Source organism: Nymphalis io, chromosome 15 (genome assembly GCF_905147045.1).
Source record: "Nymphalis io chromosome 15, ilAglIoxx1.1, whole genome shotgun sequence".
NCBI lineage: Eukaryota > Metazoa > Arthropoda > Insecta > Lepidoptera > Nymphalidae > Nymphalis > Nymphalis io.
This window is the reverse complement of record NC_065902.1, coordinates 1063629-1089088: the sequence shown is the minus strand read 5'-3', so window position 1 is coordinate 1089088 and position 25460 is coordinate 1063629. Positions and strand designations below refer to the sequence as shown.

The 25460-nt window shown below is 33.0% G+C and overlaps 4 protein-coding genes and 1 long non-coding RNA gene across 5 annotated transcripts; 3 read left to right on the top strand and 2 right to left on the bottom strand.

The window, feature by feature from the left end:
* The first annotated feature begins 181 nt into the window (after nt 1–181).
* LOC126774054 (rRNA N6-adenosine-methyltransferase ZCCHC4) lies at nt 182–3078 on the top strand. The gene is made up of 6 exons (XM_050495380.1): nt 182–530; nt 861–1102; nt 1550–1753; nt 1963–2164; nt 2490–2819; nt 2945–3078. The coding sequence occupies exons 1-6, from the start codon at nt 234–236 to the stop codon at nt 3041–3043; spliced, it is 1374 nt and encodes a 457-aa protein (XP_050351337.1). The 5' UTR covers nt 182–233; the 3' UTR covers nt 3044–3078.
* A 44-nt stretch (nt 3079–3122) lies between these two features.
* Nucleotides 3123–4854, bottom strand: LOC126774062 (protein lin-37 homolog). The gene is made up of 6 exons (XM_050495404.1): nt 4597–4854; nt 4383–4497; nt 4066–4272; nt 3765–3897; nt 3479–3627; nt 3123–3239 (listed from the first exon to the last, which is right to left on the bottom strand). Exons 1-6 carry the CDS (start codon nt 4679–4681, stop codon nt 3230–3232), a joined length of 699 nt encoding a protein of 232 aa, XP_050351361.1. The 5' UTR covers nt 4682–4854; the 3' UTR covers nt 3123–3229.
* Nucleotides 4855–5509: 655 nt separating this feature from the next.
* Nucleotides 5510–7141, top strand: LOC126774064 (partner of Y14 and mago). Its single transcript, XM_050495408.1, has 3 exons — nt 5510–5750; nt 6076–6342; nt 6749–7141. The coding sequence occupies exons 1-3, from the start codon at nt 5717–5719 to the stop codon at nt 7018–7020; spliced, it is 573 nt and encodes a 190-aa protein (XP_050351365.1). The 5' UTR covers nt 5510–5716; the 3' UTR covers nt 7021–7141.
* Nucleotides 7142–7293: 152 nt separating this feature from the next.
* Nucleotides 7294–8633, bottom strand: LOC126774069 (uncharacterized). Its single transcript, XR_007669786.1, has 2 exons — nt 8348–8633; nt 7294–7844 (listed from the first exon to the last, which is right to left on the bottom strand). It is a non-coding gene; the product is annotated as an uncharacterized LOC126774069 (long non-coding RNA).
* Nucleotides 8634–11234: 2601 nt separating this feature from the next.
* Nucleotides 11235–19833, top strand: LOC126774045 (ATP-dependent RNA helicase DDX42). The gene is made up of 15 exons (XM_050495360.1): nt 11235–11674; nt 11885–11975; nt 12636–12805; nt 13119–13359; nt 13650–13806; nt 14707–14846; nt 15291–15390; nt 15572–15700; nt 16322–16496; nt 16698–16794; nt 16944–17094; nt 17629–17822; nt 18114–18223; nt 18629–18758; nt 19694–19833. The coding sequence occupies exons 1-15, from the start codon at nt 11436–11438 to the stop codon at nt 19793–19795; spliced, it is 2226 nt and encodes a 741-aa protein (XP_050351317.1). The 5' UTR covers nt 11235–11435; the 3' UTR covers nt 19796–19833.
* The last annotated feature ends 5627 nt before the right edge of the window (nt 19834–25460 follow it).

The following is a 25460-nucleotide window of genomic DNA, read 5'->3' as shown; positions in this document are numbered from 1 at the left end:
ATAATTATTTTTTTATTAATCATTAATATTCAAAGTAATCTTACTTTGAACAAAATAAAGTAAATAAACCTATTCTACATAATATTCTATCATTATTTTTAATGACTTCAATTCAAAGACAATATTAATATTTGTTAAATACCTATGAATTTTGACACTGACAGTATAGTTGTCACTTTCACGTGTAACATTCCTATTATATTTCATTAATTTAAATTAAATAATTAATAAAAATGGGTAATAAAAGAAAATTTGTAGCCACAAAAAAGCTTACTTCACATTCTACCCCAGTTGAAGTTATTGTAGAAAATGCGTCCAGTCATCCACTATGTATGCATGGACCTACATTGTTATTTTCTAGTGAAAAAGGAAGATATTTCGCATGTGCTTCTTGTAGAAACAAAAAGGATTGCACAGTGCGCATTTATGAAGAGGATTGGAAAAAAGAAAGTGTAAAAAAAAATAATGAAAAGTACCGTAGTCTTATTTCAAAACTCGATAAAGTTGCAGCATGGAACCATTTCAAAGAGGTTAGTTTTTGCGACTGTTATTATTTAATAAAATATATATATAAATGAAAAGTTTTATATATAATAATATAAAACTTTTTATTTCAGGACTAGCCCATATAGTGTTAGTAAAACATATTTTTTAACTTTACAAATTTTAAAATACTATACAATAATAAAAAATAATTACATTTTTTTTTTTTAGATAATAATATTTATCAATAACAATTTTAAAATTTAATTTAATTTAAATAGTTTTTTAACATTATATTTAATATTTTATTATTATAATATAAATAATAGATAAATAGAAGTAGTTGATTAATATGATTGTATTTCATATGTTTTCAGGTGAAGTCTAGACATCCATCTGATCGAGCTTATTGCAATACCTGTCAGGAACTGTATATAATATCTCAAAGCAGAAAACACTTAAAGGATCATAGAGTAGTGATGCCTTTAACTGAAGAGCAGCTAAGTCACCCTACATCATTCCTACCCCCTTTAGAGGATAATCAAAGAGAAGCTCAATACATATTTACAAAGAAGTCTGTGAGCACTGTGCTTGGGATAATGAAAAATAATAAAATAAGGTTTTTTTAACTTATTTCTTACTATCTATTATTATTACAATTTTAGAGGGGAAACTTAGAATATTTTGTCTAACTTATCAAACCCAATTTGTGTGTTTAAAATAGAAACATAACGCTTACTTATAAATTACAGGCAAAAGTAAGGGTTTCTATTATTAGAAATAAAATGAGGTTTTTAAATGCACAATTTTATATAATATATAATCATCATTTAATAAGATCAAATTCAATGTTATGCTACCAGTTGTTGAGAATATAGAGTAAGACACCGAAGTCAACTAATGATGTATGGTTAAGTCTTTATATTCTGTATAGTAATTAACTATGTCCAAGTGTCTGCATTATTTTATCATAGAATTGAGTTCTTAATTTTGAAGTATGATGAAATTTTTTATCAATTTCAATATTATTATCCTTATATTCAAATTTTGTTATATGTATTTACAGTAATGTATTATGTATCGGAACTCCATCTGTCCATGAAGCGGCACAAGAACACCCAGACTATGACTCTTTACTCTTGGACTTTGACACTCGCCATCACCTTTTCTATCCAGCTAATAAATTCTTATGGTACAACATGTTCAACAATTATCTTTTTAATGGAAATGAAGATGATAAAATACTAAAGAAATTTTTCAAGACTTCTAGGTATACTTTTTTATTTAGTATTTGCAAATTAAATACTTTTTTTATTGCAAATATTGCTAAAGAATATTTTAACAAACTGGCAACAGCTTTGGCAAACCTTACCAAATCTTAATTTCTCGGTGTTATTACTGTTTTGAAGACTAAAAATTATATTTATAAACATTAACTATTTTCATAATGTTTAAATATAATCATTAATTTTGTTTTAGAGAAAAGGGCATGTGTATAGCTATTGATCCACCATTTGGTGGCCGTGTTGAACCAATAATTCAAACAATAAAAGAGCTTTCTGAGTTATATAACAAGGTTTGTAACGGAGATGGAATCTTGCCAGTCATATGGGCTTTTCCATATTTTGCTGAACCTTACATTAAAAACATGATGCCCGAAATTAAGATGCATGATTATCAGGTAAATAAGCTTTTTTTAACTTTTTTTAACATTAATTAAATTTAATATATTAAAAATTATATTAGAGTACCCTGGAACTATACATCCAATACACTTTGTAAAGATTAAAACCTAGTCCAAAGACTCATGACATTATTTAAAAATGTGTTGTATTTTTTTTTGATGCAAGATAATTATGTTAATTACTTCATACTTCATTTTAACTTTAAAAAGGAATGATTGAGATATTGGAATATAGAACAATGAAGTTCTACTTTTAAATAAATAAAGATTTTTGATAAATATAATAAAATTACTGTTTATAATATTAATTATTTGCTTCTAGGTTGAATATCAAAATCACAAAAAGTTCCAAAACAGTAAAGGTGGTAGAAAATTTGGATCTCCTGTACGTTTTTTCACCAATCTACCATTTTCAACCATTGATCTTTCTAATGATAGCAGCTATAGATATTGTGATAAATGCAAATATTGGGTGTCTGTTAAAAACACACATTGTAATAAGTGCAAAGAATGCACTAGTAAAAACGGCATGACATATAAACATTGCAACACATGCAAGCGCTGTGTAAAACCAACATTCATACACTGCCAGAAATGTGAACGTTGTTGCCTAGAGAAGGGCCATGTTTGTGGCACTGTTGTTGAATCACAGGTATAAAAAATCATTTAATTTTTTTTACATTTTCATAAAACAAGATAAAATTTGATATTAATAAAATGAAAATGTAAAATTGAAATATTTTATATACATATTATTATATATTTATTTGTTTTTAGTCTTGTTACATATGCAATGAAAAAGGTCACAAGAAAGCTGACTGCCCTCAGGAAAGTAATGGTGACATAAAGAAAAAACGTAATTTTATAAAGAAATAATTGTAATATATATTTTACTTATAAAAAAGTTATTAAAAATCAATTACTTTCATTCATAATCATCCTTATAAAGTAATAATAATTTCTGATTATATTGATTCATTTTATCAAAGAAATAGGAGGTTAAAAAAATGATCAAGTATCTAATAATAAAATCTTCACTCTGCAAAAATTCACTAACAATCATTAAAGGCCACTGAAAAAGTAAAACAAATTTATTATTAAAGGTAAAATCTATAAACATACATGCAGGTAACATATTTCTTATTTGTTACAGCAACCCCACAGCTAGTACCATTTATATAAGCAATTTTTTTGTTAAATTATTACCTGATTCCATAAGTGAAAACTTAAGCAAAATTCAAAAGTACAAAATTATTTAATTATTTGTATGAAAATCACATATATTAATGATTCATTTAAAAAATAACTCACTTGACATTAATTTTATTAAGTATGTTCTGTGTGGAAATGTAACGTGCTTCGACGAGTGCCGCGCGGTCGAGCCAAGCACCGCGCACTCCAGCCCAGCGCGTCATGTGCTCATGAAGGAGCTGCTCCTTACTAGGTGGGGGAGCTTCACGCTAGAAAAATTAAATGTGTACCTATAATAATAACTTGTTAATCTTTAATTGTGTTTTAATAAATGGTGACTTCCGTTTTAACCATATGCCTCAAAGAAATGAAAACAAACATTAATTTTTCAGTAACACACACATACATAATTTAAATTAATGTTGTTCTTGCTGCATGCTTTTTGTTCTGGTATCAAGTCAGGTATTCGAGAGATTGCAGGTCCTTCAGGACCAGGCAAGTCCACACTTTCTGTGGCTTGAGGTTCAGGTGTTTTTTTTCTATAAAGATTAAGACAAGGTAAATAAATTGAAATAAATTATTCATAACTTCATGGTACATAATTTACATATAAATAAAGCAAAAACAATTTATAAATTACTGAATAAGCACATAGGTCTTCTTTTTGCAAGAATTAAAAATACAATTGAATTGAAATTTTTTTTTACCCAAATTCTTTATAATTAGCCTTTGGTTGGTTTGCAATCCAGGCTCTGCATATAGGATATAGTGGGGAGTCTTCACTAAACTGCGATAGGTCTACACTCCTATCAAATAATTTTAGAACATATGATTGTCGCTGTGGTGATTTCCTTTTGTTTGATGAATCTTCTTCATCTGTTGTTTCTTCTTTTTGTTCTTGGTTACTTATGTTCCTGTCAGTATACACATAACTAATTGTTTATATTTATCCAATATAATATAAATTTTATATAAGAGAGAGAGAGAGATATTTAAATCCGATATATATTTTTAATTTATATACCTTTCTCGCTTAACCGGTGTGTATTCTGATGAAGCGTCAGATTCTTCAGCTGTTGGTTCAAGCATTTCCATTAGAGCTCCTTTAAGACGTCCACGGGCTGTGGTGACTTCATTATCTATTTTAAAAAAATATTTTGAGTAAAGCATTATATTTTATAAATATATAACATTTGGAACTAACTGATAATATATAAAAAGCTAAAATTAGTCCATACCCTTTGATTCCTCTTGATCTTTATTGTTGGTCTTCGCTTTATGTTTTTTGGGCGTAAATAATCTTCTTCGTTTTGATAGAGGCATTATTAAATAATTACTAACTTTTGACCAAACATCCAATAATTATATTAAAACTATTTTATATTGTTGGTAGTAACAGTGAATAAAAACAACAATAAAATATCTCAGACTACTAATATTTCAACTTGTATAATTTAACAGTATCTGATTTTTAAATTAACTATTTACATTCTACAAAAACATGCAATTAAAAATACAACCAGAAATATTGTTATAGATACAGATTATATTTAGATATAGACTATACATTAACTTACAAAGCTAATACAGAGTATACAATCAAATACAATCGCTATATTATGTTAATAAAGAGTTCTCTTCCGACTGTTCTCAATGTTGTTAACTTTTCATACATAATAATTTAATTTTTTTATGCAATATCATATTTATTATAAATTGTATAGACCTTGTAAATAAATCAAAAATAAGTAAAAAAAAAAATTGCAGATTACTGAAGAAGGTATTTTATTAGTCGACCTTGGATTGAACCAATAACATGTTATTGGTTATTTTTCTCGAGGAAATCCTAGTATCAGCTTCCATTTTGGAAGTTGGCAGTGTAAAAACTCCCGAGCAACCCATGTAATGCCGTTGATACTTTATAATTTTTTTTTTAAATAATTTTATTGTTTAAAGTAAAAATTGTGTTGTGATATTCTTGTATTTTGTTTTAAATTACCTACTTACAAAAAATATTCATATGGGGAAAAAATATGTATTTCTGTTATCTGAAAATGCCCTATGAATGAAGATAAATAGTAAAGATCAAAATCACTCTCTTTATGTATTTTATATGTTGTCTATGGATATATTAATAAATCCTGAAACCGTCGATATAATGCAATATTTTTGCCTTTTCTAATTGGAATGGGTAAGAAAAAAAAATGACATTGACAAGTGCCTAAACTGAAATGTCAATGCACTTGGAGCCAATGCTGTTACGAAAATAGCATTCCACTAGCAGAAATTAAAACAAGGTTGTTATTTGAAAGTTCTCTTATTTTTAAAGCATTTAGGAACTACGGTCCATGACAAATAATGGCTACGACAGCATATGAGCATGACGCTGATGGTGAGAGCGGAATTTAAAAATATTATGGTGCTTAAAAGTAAACTAACAATATGTCAATATTTATATTTGTAATATCTAATTACGCTTTAATGAGCTCAAGTAAAGATTCATTATAATATTTATCGCATGCATGTTCCTATAAATTTACATTAAATTTTAATGAGTGAAATTTGTATTAATTAATATTTTCGTGCCATCTTTAGAAAGCGTAATAAATGTTATCGAAAGAAATCAGCAACTTTAATTTAAATCACATTTTACATTTGCACTGAAACATTTCATTTTATGCTTCAAGGATTATAAATAAAAAGTATAATGTTTTTAGGTTGTAAATTCATACCTGCTACTCAGCGTCCTGATGGAACATGGAGAAAGCCTAGGCGTATTAAAGATGGCTATGTACCGCAAGAAGAAGTTCCATTATACGAGAGTAAGGGCAAGCAGTTTAAAGCTCGCCAAAGCACAGGACTTCCTGTAGGTCTAACTCCTGAAATTGCCGCTGAAGTTAAGAAATCTAAAAAGGGCACCATACAGCCTATACCTGGTATGATAATAAATGTTGAAAAGAAAAAGAAGAAAAAGAAGACACAAGGTTAGAAAAAACCTTTAATCATTTTCTTATAGTATTGTTTAGCATAGGTTTTTGAGTGCTTTTTAATATTGATTTAACTTGATTAAATAATTGACTTAGTTAATTCTTCTTACTAACTATTTAGTTCTTCATGTAAACAATTTTGTTATGTACAATATTTGTACTCATAAGTCTATATAAAAATAAAGTAATTAATATTAAGAAATTTAAAAGCATACTTTAATTTATTACGATTCTGTGTTCAAGTTATTTAGTCTAAAATTGTTAAAATGTGGCTGTTGTAATACATAAGTACAATAAACAACATTTAAATGTCTCATTGCTAGCAGGCCTCTCCTCTTAAAAAAAATTTTTGCCAAAGAATTCCAAACAGGTAACACAATTTTATATGTGATTAATATTTCAGGCGTAGCCGAAGTAACTGAAAAACTAACAAGATGTGAAATAACAGAACCAACATTCAGCACTCCCCCACCACCCACCACTGCAATCCCAACACAATCAGACCCAAGCAAAAGACTGAAAAATTTGAAAAAGAAACTAAGAGAAATAGAAGCCCTCGAAGAAAAGATATCATTGGGATCTCTAAAGAATCCAGATACGGAACAAAAAGAGAAAATCTCAAGAAAAAATGAAATTATGAAAGAAATAGAAATATTAGAAAAAAGTAGCGAGTGACTTAAGCCAAAATAATTATTTTGTAAGATATTTTATAAAAGATCAATTTTTTTAATGCATTTGTCTCATGTAAGAGTCCAGAACATTTTTAGCATCGGCAAGATTAAATTTTATTTACCACTGTGTTCTACTTTGTTTTTAACATAAGAGTTCATAAATGCAACGAAAAATAGCAATAATATGATAAATAAGTAAATGAAAAATAGATTATAAAAGTTTTAAAACTTTTATTTATTCAGGAGATTAAATATTGATAAAATTAAACTATTTAAATCTTTGCTTTATGTTATATTGTACATGCAAAATCAAATGTTGATAATTAACTGCAAAAAGTAATGTTTTTATTACATTCAGACTGTGGGTTAGGCCAATAACAAAATACAAATATCTTAAAATAATCACAGATGTACTGCATATTACTTTTTTTTAACTATAATATAACATGGCAATAAGTTATCATATGTAAGAATCAAGTGTTTATTCTCTTTTAAAAGATCATTTCCCTAACATATTTTAAACAAAGAAAGTTAAGTCTCTATTGTTATAAATTTATTATATAACAATAGAGACTTAAAACAAGTAATATAATATGTATAGTAAGTTCGGTCCAGTTCAATTTTCATATTTATTTAATTTTTCAGATGTGTCAGTGATTTAATTTTTTTTTATTGTACAAAAGAAACAACCTTGTATTCCATTATACAGATGTACTTAAGGATTGTGCAATATAAAAATACACTTCTTTACTTTACATGTTAATTAATATTCTTTAATATTTGTGGTAATTTGATGATAACTGTAGTCTCATTATCTTGAAGTGATACCTGAAATGACATACAAACATTTATTATCAGAACAATGTAGTATTTATGACAATGTTTAAAGTTTAATGGCTTTATTTATAAATAAGTGTTGTTTAGTTGAACACTGAATTCACTCTTTCTGTCATTATTGATTTGACATTCGAAAGAAGACAACATTGTTTAATTAATCAGCAATTTGTCACAATTTTAAGGATCTAATGATTGTGTTATTTTTTTTACAATATTCTTGCCAGTGAATGAAGTTTATAGTATGACTATTACACGCCTAAATTATAATAATAAATATTCCAAAACTTTCTATTTGTTTTATACAATAATTAATAAACAAAAAATATGCAATTTATGCTAGACATTATGGCACATGTTAGTCCTAGCCTATTGACTTTTATTCTAAAATTAAGTATATCAATATCCAAACAGCAATAAAGTTAAAACAGGTTTATATATACAAATAAATTGAATTAATTATGATAATTTTGATAATGTTAACCAATAATACTCACATAATAATTACTCTATATAAATTCGTTTCTTGCCTTCTTTCTCGCGTAATTACCTAAACACGCGAAAATACCAATTAGAGTTATTCCGACACCTAGAACTGTCGCCAAGAAGTCGCCAAAATCATAACTATGCGCTGCCTCGACATTACTCACAGCGAGCATAGAAAAAACTAATACGAACACTTTGATAAACATTTTTACGTCGTTGAATATTAAAAAATGGATGAAAGCGTATTTTGTAAGTTTTTAATAATACCTACTTGTCAAAACAATATTCATTGCTGTCAAATGCATAGTGACGCTGGACAAGATCGTTGCCACAATTAAAAAATATTAATTACCATAATACGGTCTCACATCCAAATTGTAGTATCAACAGCCAATCATTGTCCACTGCTGAACATAGGCCTCTTCCAAGGTGCGCCAAAGCTCCCTGTCCTCCGCCTTCCGCATCCAGTTGGTGCCCGCCGCCTTCTTAAGGTCATCGGTCCACCTGGCTAGAGGGCGCCCTACGTTGCGCTTGCCGATTCGCGGTCTCCACTCTAGGACTCGTCTGCTCCAACGGCCATCGGTCCTACGACATACGTGACCAGCCCACTGCTACTTCAGCCTGCTAATTTTGCAAGCTATGTCGGTGACTCCGGTTCTTTTCCGGATAATCTCATTTCTGATCTTATCCTTCAAAGATACTCCGAGCATAGCTCGCTCCATAGCACGCTGAGCGATTTTGAATTTGTGGACTAGTCCCGCAGTTAGTGTCCACGTTTCGGCACCGTATGTCATGGCAGGTAAGACGCATTGGTTGAAGACTTTCATCTTCAAACATTGCGGTATAGACGACTTGAGGACTTGACGAAGGTTGCCAAATGCTGCCCATCCCAAGCGAATTCTTCGATCGGCTTCCTTCTCGAAGTTGTTCCTACCGACTTGTATTATCTGTCCTAGGTAGGTATATTCACTAACAAATTCGAGAGGTTTCCCCTCGACGTATATCGGTCCCGGCACGATATGCCTATTGAACATGACTTTGGTCTTGTCCAAGTTCGTACCGAGACGACTCGCCTAGGCTACGCAGCATTTCGGTGAGTTGTTCCAGCAACTCCGCTATGATAACGATATCATCGGCAAATCGAAGGTGTGAGATGTACTCGCCGTTTACATTCACTCCATACCCAGTCCAATCCAGCGTCTTGAAAACGTCTTCCAACGCGTTGGTGAACAGTTTCGGGGATATTACATCCCCCTGTCTCACCCCTCTTGTTGTACAGACATCTCAGTACCTCGATACATCTCCAGTCGATATGACATCTCTGCAATGAGTCGAGCACTGCCCAGGTTTTGATGGAGTCGAAGGCTTTCTCGTAGTCCACAAATGCCATACACAGCGGCTGATTGTACTCTTCGGTCTTCTGCATAATCTGCCGAACAGTATAGATGTGGTCCACGGTGCAGTAGCCTGATCGAAAGCCGGCTTGCTCTGGGGGCTGGAACTTGTCAAGTCGTCTGGCGAGACGGTTAGTGACGACTCTTGAGAACAGCTTATACACGTGACTCAGGAGGGAGATTGGTCTGTAGTTTTTCAAGAGGATGTTATCACCTTTCTTGAAAAACAGTACCACCTCACTCCCGCTCCACGTTTCCGGGGTCTTGCCATGTTCGATGACGGAATTAAAGAGGCTTGCTAGCTCTTTCAGGACCGGAGTCCCGCCTGCCTTAAGCAACTCTGTTGTGATTCCGTCTCCGGGAGCTTTGTTGTTTTTAAGCTGTTCTAGAGCCGCCCTAATCTCGCCTTGGTCAACGACCGTGAGCTCCTCGGAGTAATGGCGCGTAAGAGGGGCGCGCTGGTCATCAATACTGATTCCCACGAGTTTATCCGATCTTGAAGAGAACAACTGCCCATAAAACCTACTTCTCTGACAATCTCAGGCCTAGAGGTAACGATCCCACCATTTTCAGTTTTAAGTTTTGTCAGACGCGACCTCCCAAACTTGCGAGCGAACACTTTCGATCCCCGATTTTGCTCAATCGCAGCCTTGATGGCACGGGTATTGGAGCATCGGAGATCGCGTCGCGTCAGCGTATTGTTCGGTTTAATCCTTATCTGAGAAAAACGATGGTAGTTCTCGTCGTTTCCTCATGAGCTCGAGTATCTCAGCAGAGAGTTTTGGTTCGTTGTCTCTTCTCTGTGGCGGAAAACACTTGCGGGATGTGTTTTGCAGTATTTTGACCAGCGTGTCGGTTTTCTCATCAATGCTGCTTACGGTTTCCAACGCGGTAGATTGGTTTTGAAATTGTAGTAAGAGATTTTAATCGTCGACAACATAAAAAGATATACATAGATGGTGATTTGCTTCAGCTGATAGGCTGCACATTCATTTCTACTGTTGACTAGCTGTAGCGTTCAATGCTAATAATTCTTGCTTAAGGAAGTTTTTAGTAGTAGTACTTATTTGTTTTTATAAGGCAAGTATATCCCAAAAAATATTAGTTGAAATAAGATATAATGTACTCTCTGTAGATGTACTGACTCTCTATAAAAAAGACGTTCTATCAACAGTGAATTTTTATTTTTTAAACAATGTTGTTAAAATTATTAAGACGATACTTATTTTTGAATGAAATTTCTTGTGTAATAAAACCTTGATGTATATGTACAAGTGAAACAAAAACGTTAGTAAATAATGCACTGTTTATAAATTATAATAAATACTAAGCTATTAATGTTGTTGAAACTGAAACAAATTATGATTAATCTAAAAAATACTGTTTTTATCAAATTAAATTTTAAAATAAATCATGTTCGTTTTTATTTATTATTTAAGCTATTGTTCAAAACAATATAGCAACCCTGATTTTTACTGACATTTATCAGATCAGTGTTTGACAAAATTCGTACTGTTGTTGGATTTGTTGGTTTCATTAAATATAATTTATTAATTTTAACCTACACAACTATGCAGTTCTTTTTGCTTAATAAGTGAATCAGTAAATAGCGTGAAAAGTCGTTTAGTTTTAACTGAATTAATGTTTTTACTATCTGTAATGAACTTTGAATTATTAATATATCGTTCTACCTGAGCATATCAAGATGAGTTTCAACTCAAGTGGGAACAAGGGCTTTGGATTCACTGGCTTTACAATGCCAAAGCGGAATAACAATGCATCTATGCATGCAGTTCCGCCGCCCGCATGCCAGATGAATGCCGTTCCTCCTCCTACCTCTGGACTTTCCAAGCAGGGCTATTCGACGATGAACGCGATCACTCAAAATGCAGTAACTGGCAATTGGGGAACGCTCGGAAAAAAACGGTCTAAAACCGAAGATGAGTGAGTAAATGAAAATACTAATTATCGTAAAATTTATGTCCAACCTTACATGAATAAACATTTGATGTATTAGGCATATCATTTAATAAATTTTTACTTTTCAATTAATAGTACATGGAATATGCTACTTACAATGCAAGCACAATTGTAAAATTCATAATATGGACTTGCAACAATTGAAAGTCTTAATAACTACTATTATATTTAAAGGTACTTTGACGATGATGACGAGCCACCCACTCCAGCACTTGCATATATTCCTGCTCCTGGGAGTCCTACAACTGAGGCTTCCAGTTCTCGTGTAAGACAACTAAATTACCAAAAAAGTTACAATATATTATAGAATTATTAAAAAAATTATTAAATAGCATCATTTAACTTTTACTTAAAATATCGAATGAAATTATTATATTTGAGATAAGTAACAACTGCCTCCATAATAATATATTCTTTAAAATAAATATGGAATTAGAGGTATTCACCAGTGTTCATGATATTTTTATAAATTAATTATATTGTATAATAAGAAGGTCCTCCAGACTGATTTCGGCTATGGCGGCCAATCTCAAGAGAGATTAACCAACTGCGCAGGATATTATACATATAACACAGGTGAACTCTCTATTTCCCAACTCTCATAATCCGATTGGATGGTAATCTGATATGATGGGAAAGAGTTCAGGTGCAGGACCATAGGTTTACATGCTTTCCGAGGCACGGGAGTGTATACACTTTCAACTTTCTGACTTGGGGCTGCTATTGAGAATTTTCTGACAGAAAAACCCAATAACTTTCTATTGGCTCGACCTGGAAATTGAACCCAGGACCTCTGGGTCTGGGGCCTTACATAAAGCCTCTAGACCAACAAGGCAGTCAGTGTATATAAAGAAAATACATATGGACGAGTACGCACCCCTTTTTTTTTAAATTATTAAAACTTTTATGTGTTGTTTTTCAAAAGGTGGACAATGATGAAGAAGATCCCTTAGATGCTTACATGGCAGGTCTAGAACAGCAAGCAGCAAAAGACTTAAAAACCAGTAAGGAAAATGCTGTTAGTGGAAAAGGTGATAGCGGAAGGGGAACAAGAGGAGACATTGACGAAATGGACGACGAAGAGAGTTATTATAAGTAAGTATTATAAGTTTTTTATATTTTTATATCCTTGTATTGTAAATAATAGTTGCCACATATAAAAACGCATAAATCTTTATTCAAATATCTAAAATAATGTAGATTTTTGGTCTGTATTGCTTTTTTTTTAAGAAGTTTTTAGGTTAGGGCACAAATATAGTTTACTGAATAAGAATTTTAGATATTGAACGTGCCAAATACCGACCATTATACACGAATATACGCCGTAGCATTAAGTCAAAGTTGTTAAATTATGTTTTGTCAATAAAAACATTTACCTGTATTTTTTGCAAATATTTTTTTTAAATAGGTATATGGAAGAGAATCCGCTGACAAATGCGGATGATGGTTCTGATATTGAAATTGAATATGACGAAGATGGTAATCCTATTCCTCCTCCAAAAAAGAAGTTCATTGACCCATTACCACCAATAGACCATTCGGAGATAAAATATGAGCCATTTGAGAAGAACTTCTACACACCACATGAAGAAATAGAAAATCTTACCACAGAGCAGGTTGAGGAACTAAAGAATAACTTGGGAGTTAAGGTTCGGACATATATTGTTTCTGGATATATATTCTATAGAGTTTGGGAATATGTATACTGTCTTCTGATTAAGAACAATATACACATGTTAATACGTGTGCAGTTTCGAATGAACACAGTGGCACTCTAGCTTAATGTCTTTGCTTTAATTGTACCATTTATAAAATATGGTATTTTTTACTACCATATATCTGGTTTCTGCCATTCAGCGGTCACTTTGAGAATGATTTTATAAATATGTATTTTAAATTTTGCAAAATTAAAATATTTAGATGCTTTTTACTTTTTAAGATATCAGGACCAGATCCACCGAAACCAGTCAGCAGCTTTGCACATTTAGGCTTTGACGAGCAGTTGATGAAGGCGATCCGTCGCTCCGAGTACACGCAACCGACGCCCGTGCAAGCTGCTGGAGTACCGGCTGCGTTGTCTGGGCGAGATCTTATCGGTAACATTTTAATATATATTTATATGTAAAAAGGGAAATTGAAAGCAGTTTCTGTTTGGTAGCTATTGACAAATTGAGAGTAGAATAAAAAAAATATGAAATTCGTATATGTTTTCCTCAATTTTTTAATAATGATCCTGATCAAATTCCGAGCACTGTCAATATACTTGTAAATATAAATATGAATCACAACTCGTTTTGACTCTTAAAAAATCCATACAAACTTCAAATTCTTGTTTAAAAACCCGGTGGTAGGCCTTTATGTAGGGCCCGTCTAGGTGGGTACCCCACACTTATCACATATTCTGCCGCTAAACAGCAATACTTAGTATTGCTGCGTTCCGGCTTGAAGGGTTAGTAAGCCAGTATAACTACAGGCACAAGGGATATAACATCTTAGTTTCCGAGCTTGGTGGCGCCTTGGCGATTTGAGGAATTGTTATTACTTCTTACATCGCCAATGTCTATGGGCAGTATTGACCACTTACCTTCAGGTTTTACTGATGGTAGGGCTTTGTGCAAGCTCGTCTGGGTAGGTACCACCCACTCATCAGATATTCAACCGCAAAACAGCAATACTTGATATTGTTGTGTTCCAGTTTGAAGGGTGCGTGAGCCAGTGTAATTACAGGCACAAGGGACATAAAATCTTAGTTCCCAAGGTTGGTGGCGCATTGGCTATGTAAGGGATGGTTGACATTTCTTACAATGCCAATGTCTAAGGGCGTTTGGTGACCACTTACCATCAGGTGGTCCATATGCTCGTCCACCTTCCTATTCTATAAAAAAAAAGGTGGCCCATTTACTCGTCTGCCTATAAGCTAAAAGCAAAATCAAAGATCATATTGTTGGTCTATGTTGATGGTTTCTTATGATATTTACTTATGTCCGGTCTTTAAGGTATCGCGCGCACGGGTTCCGGAAAAACTGCGGCATTTTTGTGGCCATTGTTGGTCCACATCATGGATCAAAAAGAATTGGCACCAGGTGATGGACCCATAGGACTTATTCTAGCACCCACTAGAGAATTGGCACAACAGGTAAATAAATTATCCCAGTGATAGATAATAAATTTATTGATACAAAAAGGTAACTGAGTTTCTGTCCGATTCTTTTTGGTGGAATCTAATATTTAGTTAATTTTAATTTATAATATTGAAATGATGAATAACAATTCAAACTCAACTAGTTTTTATTTAATCAGATAAAAATTAAGAAGAACAACAACAGAATGACATTCTCATTGGCTTTCCCATTCAGATTCCTAATATCAAAAAAAACACCACAAAATTGCCACAAAATTTTTAATCACAATCGGTATAGGAATGCATAGAGGACAAACATATAACATTATTTTTTATTTATATGGATAGATAAATAGCCTTATTATGTAACAGTAAAAATGTACCTATAGCATGAATATATATAACAAGATTAATATGAAACTCTTGTTGATAGATATAATGATTTATCTTTTTTTATAGATATATATGGAAGCTAAAAAGTTTGGCAAAGTGTACAATATAAGATGTGTTTGTTGTTACGGTGGAGGCTCTAAATGGGAACAGTGCAAGGCGTTAGAAGGTAATCAAATATTTTATTCTAATAGTCATTATATTCTGTTTAACTAACTTTTGATTTTTTATTGCTTTTAAATAATCTTATCATTTATCATTATTAAAACATAAAAAGCTATGAAGAATTATGAAATTTATAACAAAAGCTTTTTATCTGCTTAATATTATTGAATAATCTAATATTTCAGGCGGAGCAGAGATCATAGTTGGAACGCCAGGGAGAGTGATAGACTTGATTAAATGCAAGGCTACTGACCTTAAACGAGTCACATACCTCGTACTGGACGAGGCAGACAGGATGTTCGACATGGGCTTTGGTTAGTGGCTAATAAATTGTTTACTGCCTTTGTTGGTCTAGTGACTTGATGTAAGGCCGCAGACCCGGAGGTCCTGGCTTCAATTCCCAGGGCGGGATAATAAAACTTATTGGGTTTTTCTGTCTGAAAATTTTCAGTAACAGCCCGGAGTCTGGAAGTTGGAAGTGTGTACACTCCCGTGCCTCGGAAAGTACGTAAAGCCGTTGGTCCTGCGCTTGAACTCTATCCGGTCGTGTCGGATTGCCGTCCCATCGGATTATGAGAGTTAGGGAATAGAGAGTGCACCTGTGTTTGTGCACACACTTGTGCACTATAATATCTCCTGCGTAGTTGGCTAATCTCTCTTGAGATTGGCCGCCGTGGCCGAAATCGGTCTGGAGGACATAATTATTATTATTAATAAAATGTTATAGTATAGTTCATTTCAATTACTTTAAAATGAATTTAAATATAGATTACTCTAGTGTGTAATTTAACACTGTTTTCATAATGTACATACTGTGAATGTATATGGGGATGTGGTTCCTTGTTATATTTTGGGGTTACTTTGCAGAACCTATCACTATATTCTGTAGAACACCCCGCAAGGAGTAGTTAAATAAAATAAATATTAATGTTTAGAACCGCAAGTACGATCGATCTGCAACCACGTGCGACCAGACCGGCAGGCACTGCTGTTCTCTGCGACCTTCCCGCGCAGAGTGGAGAAGCTCGCACGGGACGCGCTGCACGACCCCGTGCGCGTGCAGCACGGCGCGGCCGGGGAGGCGTGCCATCTCGTCACGCAGCACGTGCGGTGAGTGCGGCCGCTGCGACACGCACCATACCCGGTGTGCGATGTATGCACCTGAGGTGCACGCGCGCCTGCATCTCGTTTGTTGCTTTTGTAGTGAAAATTGTTGTACGCTTTTAAGTTATAATATAAAAGTATTTTTTTTTATAATACTAAGTAAGAAATCCTATTTCTTTAAATTAAAAAATTTCTTTGTTGTTTCAGAATATTTAATAAACCAGAAGAGAAATGGCCTTGGTTATTAGAAAAATTAGTTGAATTTCTTTCGTCTGGAAGTGTCTTAATATTTGTCACGAAAAAGGTAAAATATTTTAGTCAGTAAAATTTTGGTGTAGTATATTGAACAAAATTGTGTACCAAAAGTAACCATTTTAATAATAAACACAGTTAAAGCAATATTTTACAAAATTATAGCTAAATTAAATATAATTTATTTTAATTGTATCTCAGCTTGAAGCGGAACAGACAGCCGCTAATCTAGGTGTACAGGAATATGATGCGCTGCTGCTGCATGGAGACATGGAGCAGGCAGACAGGAACAAGGTCATTACGGCTTTTAAACGGCAGGAAAGCAGTATACTGGTGGCCACCGATGTTGCTGGTATGTGAATTTGAGCCAATGAAATTACAAATACTATAAAAGACATAACTAACATTTTGAATACTTTTTTCGATTGATATTTAAATTGTTCTTCGTAATAATAATTACACCACCTTAATAGGCATTTAAAAAAAAAGCCGAGATAGCCTAGTGGTTAGAACGCGTGAATCTTAACCGATGATCGTGGGTTCAAACCCGAGCAAGCACCACTGAATTTTCATGTGCTTAATTTGTGTTTATAATTTATCTCGTTCTTGACGGTGAAGGAAAACATCGTGAGGAAACCTGCATGTGTCTAATTTCGTTGAAATTCTGCCACATGTCTACCACAGTGGGAGATTAATAGGCTGTTACTGAACTGTACTGTAATTTGGACTTGTATTACTTTAGTGATTTCGTGTCTCTTATTTTGCTATTTGTTTACATTGATATGTTAGTTTAGTTTGCTAAAAATACCATATTGTAGTAGACAGACGAGTCGGTAGACACTAGTAGTCTCCATTGGTAGATCCTAACCCAGCACTCGACTCTCAGCCCGCGGTCTCGACATCCCGCACATCCGCACGGTGATCAACTTCACCGTGGCGCGGGACATCGACACGCACACGCACCGCGTGGGCCGCACGGGACGCGCCGGCGTGCGCGGGGACGCCTACACGCTGCTGGCGCGGGACCGCGACCGGGACTTCGCGGGACACCTGCTGCGGAACCTCGAGGGCGCGCAGCAGGTCACTCCTACAACCGATTGATCTATGTTTTAATTGTACTTAAATATATGTTTGTAGCCTTTTTTTTTCAATAGCCAGTTAACCGTATTTTTTTTCGGAAATTATTAATAAATTGTACATGTTTAGTCACTATATTTATGACATGCAAATATTTTATTAACTAATTAATTAACTTAAATTAACTATTAATAATAACTATTAAATTATATATTAAAAGTCATGTAATGTAAGCATTACATTATAGTTGCTCGTTTTATATAAATATGTTAATTATTTCATTATAATGAACAGGAGGTCCCGGAAGAGTTAACGCATTTGGCGATGCAGTCCGCCTGGTTCCGCAAATCTCGTTTCAAGATCGGCAAGAGCAAGAACCTCAATATTGGAGGGTGTGGTTTGGGGTACGATCAATTACAGTGGATTTCATTACAAAACGAACTGGACATACAGATTTGGGCTTTAGAATTAAATATGACGCAACTATTATAGTAGTTACAGTATTGACGGGCCGGTTGGTGTGGTCGGTAGATATTGCCTTTCACGCCAAGGTTGTGGGTTCGATTCCCACGCATGGACATTTGTGCGCATGAGCATGTCTATTTGTCCTGAGTCTGGGTGTAATTATTTATATGAGTATGTATTTACAAAAAAAAAGTAGTATATATAGTATATCAGTTGTCTGGTTTCCATAGTACAAGCTCTACTTAGTTTGGGATCAGATGGCCGTGTGAGTGAGTGAGTAATGTCCCAGGATATTATTATATTTTGGTAATGTATACAAAAAATAACCAATATGAATGTTTTAGATACAAGGAGCGCCCAGGCCTTCCCGCCTACAATGATGAAATACCAATAGTGCCCGTGGAGAAGCCCGGAGGACCCGCCACCGACCGGCTCTCCTCACTCAAGCAAGCCTTCCGATCGCAATATAATCAGGTATTAGTTTGATTACCTTTTTTTTTAACGCTGCAAAAACGCCTTACGCGTTTCCCCCACGAGAACAGTGGGGGGGTATGTGGGGCTCGCCGGTGTCGCCCCGAACATCGGAATACCCACTAAAAAACCAGCGGTACCCTTTCCGTCTTAATGAGGAGCGCCACGGGATCACTTTCGCATGCTGCCGCGGTGATTAGTTTAATTACATCTGATGACCTTGAAATGAGGAGAACTTGATAATTGATATATATCTTTCATATATTTTTTTAAATACATTTAAAATAAGAGAATAATAGCAATACCTGTTCTTAAGGAATTACTAATATTCCTATTTTTCCCTTCAATTAAGCGTACGGCTTGTGTTATGAGTGGAAACGGCAATAGCCCAAGGGGTCAGGATTGAACTTTTATAGTTTTATAGGCGGCCCGTAAACCATTGCGCTGTTGACGCTTAAAAATACAGATTAGCCTACAAAAATTATATTAAAAACTTCTGTGTTTTTTTCCGATTCTAAACTTTTGAGGGTCTCTTTGAATAAGTATATTTTTAATTTGATACCGAAAAAAAATTCATTGAAAATAAAGATATGAACCGGTAGCCAGTTTTTTTTTAAATTTTTTTATGGAATATGAAGGCGGACGAGCATATGGGCCACCTGATGGTAAGTGGTCACCAACACCCATAGACATTGGCACTGTAAGAAATGTTAACCATCGCTTACATCAGCAATGCGCCACCAACCTTGGGAACTAAGATGTTATGTCCCTTGTGTCAGTAATCACACTGGCTCACTCACCCTTCAAACCGGTACCTACCCAGACGAGCTTGCACAAAGCTCTACCACCAGTGAAAATGTATGTTTATTTTCAAGGCAGTAAAGTCTCCTTTGACGTAATGTGACGTATAAGGCATTTGTGACGTGCGTGTGTTGCAGTTCACGGCGTCCACGGACCACTCGTGGGAGCAGACGCGCGCGGCGCTGCAGCCCGGCGTCACCGCGCCCGCGCGCCGCGCCAAGCGCAGTCGCTGGGAGTAGTGTATATATGTCTCATGTGTAATAAATGTATATGCGTTTCTGTGACTTTCATTTTATCCCCTCTCTCCGTTTATGTATTACCATAGATTATACACAAAAATGAATACCTCCTCGCACTTGTTCGCAATTTTTTTTTTGTTTATTCTTTTGATTTAAAAAATTGTACATGTGTTGTTAGCACTTTAGTGAAGCAGACTTAAACTTTTTTATTTTATTTAAAAATAATTTGCCAAACTGGCACATGATGGTATGTGGTAACCATCGCCCATAGGTTGGCACTGAAAATATATTAACTATCCTTTAGATCGCCGATGCGCCACCAACTTTGGGCTGGAATTAATGGGCTTTCGGAAGAAATCCATTATAAATATTGGGCATATAACAAGTGAAAATTATAATTATCGCGTCATGTCACGTTCATGTAATCCGAGTGACGATTTGACTATCCGTGAGGTTTGCACAACTTGGGATGTTTATTTCCATTTTAAATAAGCTCGAAATAAATAAACTAGTGATTATTATAAAATAAAATCGATAAAAAGTTAAAATTATTATCTTAAAAACAGCATATTTTTCTATTTTTATTGTATTTGTATTTCTTGCCAACTTTCATAACGAAGCGGTCATATAGGTGCTACGTTTGTAGTACCGCGAAAGAGCGGCGAATCTCCATACTTTCGCGGTGTAAAGCTGGTGTACAATGTACATAAGCTAATATAAACATAATATATTTCTTGGCACGGCCAATTACACTTTTTGCAGTAAATAACTAAGCCATATGTTTATACGAAACATTTTAATTAAAAGCATTTCATCAGGCAGTCCCCTGGGATATATTGAGGTTTTTACTATTTTTTATCTAATAAAATTCGAAGCATATAAAACATTTTATATAAAATACATCATCGTGTGAAATGTTTCCATTGTGAAATGTTTCCAAGCCTTTTTTTTTTGACTATTTTGGAGTATTGGTATTTCTTAAACCAAATAAAAATATAGGCGTAGATATTATCTATTGGGAAATGTTTTGTTAAATACATATCTTATCATATCCACGTAACCATTTTAATAACGTTATCGTTCAAACTCTTCGTTATTAGTTTGTGTGGCTTACACCCTTTTAAAAATGTGAATTAAGACAACAATAATATCCTCTAATCCAAAATTTCAAGCATATACTTACTTCATTAATATCGAGCATAACTCGTAAGCCATATTATACACATAACACGAGAACAGCACACAATTTTTCTTTTGACAATGAAATATATGATATATATAATAAATATAATAATGATATATATAATAGGTAGAATGATAAACCGGTTACATTGAACCATCCTGATTGAACACTAGTATTTATTTTCAAATATGAAATTTTATAATTATAATGATCAATGGTTAGGTCTGGTTTGGAAAGATATAATGGCAACTAGGGTAATTGTCGAAATAATTTTTTGGTGTCATGTTATTCAACTTATTATTATCCGAATTTCTTACGTACCAAAATTTTTTTAAATAAACTTTCATAAATAAAGATACGTATTTAATACTATTTAAATAGAAATTGAAGATATAATAGGATACATTTTCGAAATGTATTATTATTTAAGAATAGCTGCTGAATCACGGCAACTAATCGCGCGTTTAATCTACGTTTGTCTAAGTTTTAATTTATTCCGCTAACTGCCACGAGGCACGCCAGCTTTGATTGTTGAATGTTGCTACGATAGCCAGTAATCTTTGAAATAAACATACAATTCGAAATAATAGTTACACACTTAGATCGTATCATGGAAGTCAATTACTAAAATAATGGAATTCGGTACTAATCTTAATTGATTATTGTAGATATTCTATTCATATGTAAGATGATCTTTATGGTTTAATCCCAGATGAAAATAATATGGAATCGCGAACTTATTTATTTTATACCGATTTAGAATTAGTTTGCACAAACAAATGTTTTTCATTTATCTGAAGTATAAGTCGTTATCTAATTCAAACGTAGTAAAATAAGGCAAGAGCAACAATATAGTCGAATTTTAACAGTAGAAATATTGGTTTTTTTATAAAATAATAATTATTAGAATATTTTATGCTACATTTTTAAGGCGTAATATAATATAATTTAATTATATTTAGATTATATTACGCCTTTATTATGATTATATATTATAATTAATAAAAATTAATTTATTAAGAATTGAACGAAGATTGAATTCGAGTTGAAATTAAATATTAAAAATAAAAATTTTGGAATGCTACAACTATACTGGTACGTAGGTACATCTGTATCGGTGTGCTGATACAACTTTACGGTAGTGGGTCGTCCTTAATAGCTTTTTAATTTGAACTAGTGTAGGGAAAGTTCCAGACGAAAGTTAGAAGATAAAGTGTTTGGGCGCTGATAAGGGAACTATTTGAGGCACTTTCACACTGACTTAGAGAGATTGGATACCATTATTCCTGACACCTCAACGGGTTACGTAGTAAAATACCACGTAACCTTACCTATAAAATGTGTTTGACAAATTTATATTAGATAGTATTATACCTATTAAAATAACGTAAATATTTTCAAAAATAGTGTACTGTACTGTTTTAAAATAGATTAATATTTTGAGTAGATAATTTTTTTTTCATTAATTTAATAATAATTTTAAACCGATTGTTTTATGAAAATTCAAGCCAATTTTATAACATTTCTGTAAATATGGAAGAAATTAAATCATTCACACTAATTGTGTTTGTGTACAAAACATAACAATTGAGGCTACTTCCGATCACAACTCGTCAAGAGCGCTAGTCCCTACCCAAACACTTGTTTCCCGCGCTTTGTGAGCGAAGAGCTGTTAGACCGAGTGTCAGTGCCGGTTTGAAAAATTAAAAGTGAAATAGAAAATAGACGGGATTCGGACTCCTATATTTTTTACAAAAGTTTTTTTTTCTATTTGGTGTGTAATTTTATGGAATAAATAAAAACTTTACGTAAGTATAAATTATAATTCTAAATATTGGTTACATATTAAAATAAGGTTAATTGTAAGTCGGTTAAATTTTGATTTGGTTCAGAACTTAATGCAGTTTTATAAAAGCGATTCAGTTAAACTTAGAATACGTATAAGTTTAGTATACATTATAGATTGTTTTTTAACCTTGACTTAGAAAGAACGTTCTAGAATCTAGGCCCTAAATGGGACGTAATTTTAAAAAACAACTCTTTGACATCGAATTATGTATTTGTAAATTTTGTATACGTTTAATAAAAATTTACTACATCACTAAAAATTTACTACACAAATAATCACAATCTAACTCATATTTGTAAAATTTATTGCTCAGCTCACTTTATACTTTATCATTAATATAAAGTGTCAAATTATGCTTTACGTATAGGGCTGCAAGACTTAAGAAAAAATAGGCAAAGAATAAGAAACATATCGTATATATTTCAATAAAAATGTCTCAGAAAATAAATTCAACGTTTATTAATTATTTTAAAAGAGACGTCGTTGTGTTTTTTAAAATTATTTTACTTTTAAAAAAACTACGGTGTTTGTCACTTATTGAAATATTTTGTGTTTAATTATTCAGGGTTAATTAAATGTAATTAAGAAATTACATATTGGAAATATAAGCAATGGATATAACACTTTTTAAATGTACCTACATAACATAATTTACACATTCGTCCATCTCCATTGGTGATAAGAATAAAAAAAATAAAGTATTTAGGCGAAGGTTATACCTTTTTGTACCAAACATTCAAATTAATTGACTTCGATATTTTACACTGAACTAGTCCAAAAAAGATTCACTTTTAAAAATATCCTGTTAGGACAGTTTTTTCCTTTCGGATGGAGATGAACGGTACTTTATTGGGGATGCACCCTTCTTATCAAGAGACTACGTGTAAAAACCGAAGGGTCGCCAGCCCTAGTTACGTCCCAAGGCCTCCGTCTCGTTGACAATACGGTACAAATGACATGTCATTACAGCGGTAATTGTACGTTTTAACCAGTCATTGTTAGCGGGAAAAGCGTGTAATTTATTACGTGAACAATGTCTAAAGCCAGTCATTAGGGAAACTATGAAAATATGACGTACAAAGTTGCTAAAATTTAAACCATACATGTATTGATATTGTCATATTTACAGGGCTGTGGATATTTTAAATGTTGCCTTAGATATGCCCTTTGAATACGTTAGAAAATTATAAATGCTAAAGTAATTTTGTCTGTTACGCTTTCAAATCTACTAAACCGATTTTGATGAAATTTGGTAGCAAGCTCAAGGTTGAATCACAAGGAAGGACGTAAGCTATCTTTTTACTTAATAGATGCCCGCTTCACATGCGGGCGTAGGTGCGGGCGAAAACTTGTATATAACACATGTCATATATATCAGTAGATATCATACACAAACGTTGTTTTATAGTTACTCGCCGAATCTTTAGTATTTATTTAATTAATCTTTTAAAATGAGGATCTAAAATTGCTTTTATTATTTGAATAGAATACATTTTGATTTTGTCCTACTTATGTTCACAATTGCAAATGCTAGTATCCATTGAGTTTTTCCATTGAAAACGAATCCCATTAATGGGCAATTTATATTATCTGGGTCAAAAACATGATAGAGAAACAGTAAATACAGCTTACAGTCAGTAGATAAGAATACGTAGATCTTAATCAGATATATAGATATTATAATGCATAAAAAACATACTTATGTTCCAGCGGTCCAACGCAAATAACACGTTTTGCTGTATTATAAAAAAAATACATTAATTTCGACAGATAGATGGGTTATTTTCTACAATAAGCACCTAATTATAGTAGAATTATAATGTTTGGCTTTTTTTGCCTTTAATTTAATGTTATATCAATACTTATCTTTTGATAATTCTGCTTACTTCCAAAAGTATTTACTAAGTTTCTAAGTTTAAAACGAACCCAATAGAACTACAAAAATAATATTATTCAATATTATTATTATTGAATACGGGTTTCGACCTTTTTTGGAGACTAAACTATTTACGGTCTATTAAGCGTTTTTTGTCATGTTGTGTAAATGTAATCATGTAACAAAATCAATGGGAGATCGTTCACGGTCACCTGCGCATGAGCGGCGACACATAATGACGCTTCCGCCGGATGCTGGACAATCGACGCCATTTTGATTTCGCTGATATTGTGTGTTTGCGTCGTCCGTGAATAATAATTGATGTATGATCGATATTGAATACGGAACCATAAACAAACATTAATCTTTCACATTACTTAAGATTTTTTTATTTTATTGAGAAATTTTGTAATAAAATATTTTCTGTGGGAGTTGTTGAGTGTACATACATGACTTTCAATTTTAAAATAAATAAAATAAAAATAAATAAAAGGAGGTTATAATGTATTTCTACTCAAAAACGGTTTTACTGATTTTGGCTCGACGTAAAAAAAATGTTCAAGGTTTTGGCATCGACCTCAGACGGACTAGAAAGTAGTATAGTTGTTAAACTTCCACAAACTTTGCCGAAAAATCGATAGATTTCAGCTAACCTTAAAATTATTTTATGGTGTTTACGAAACCTCGGTATGTCGGATATTGCAACATTAAACAGCGCTATGAAATTCTTATATTAAATTGTTTAATATGAAAAATG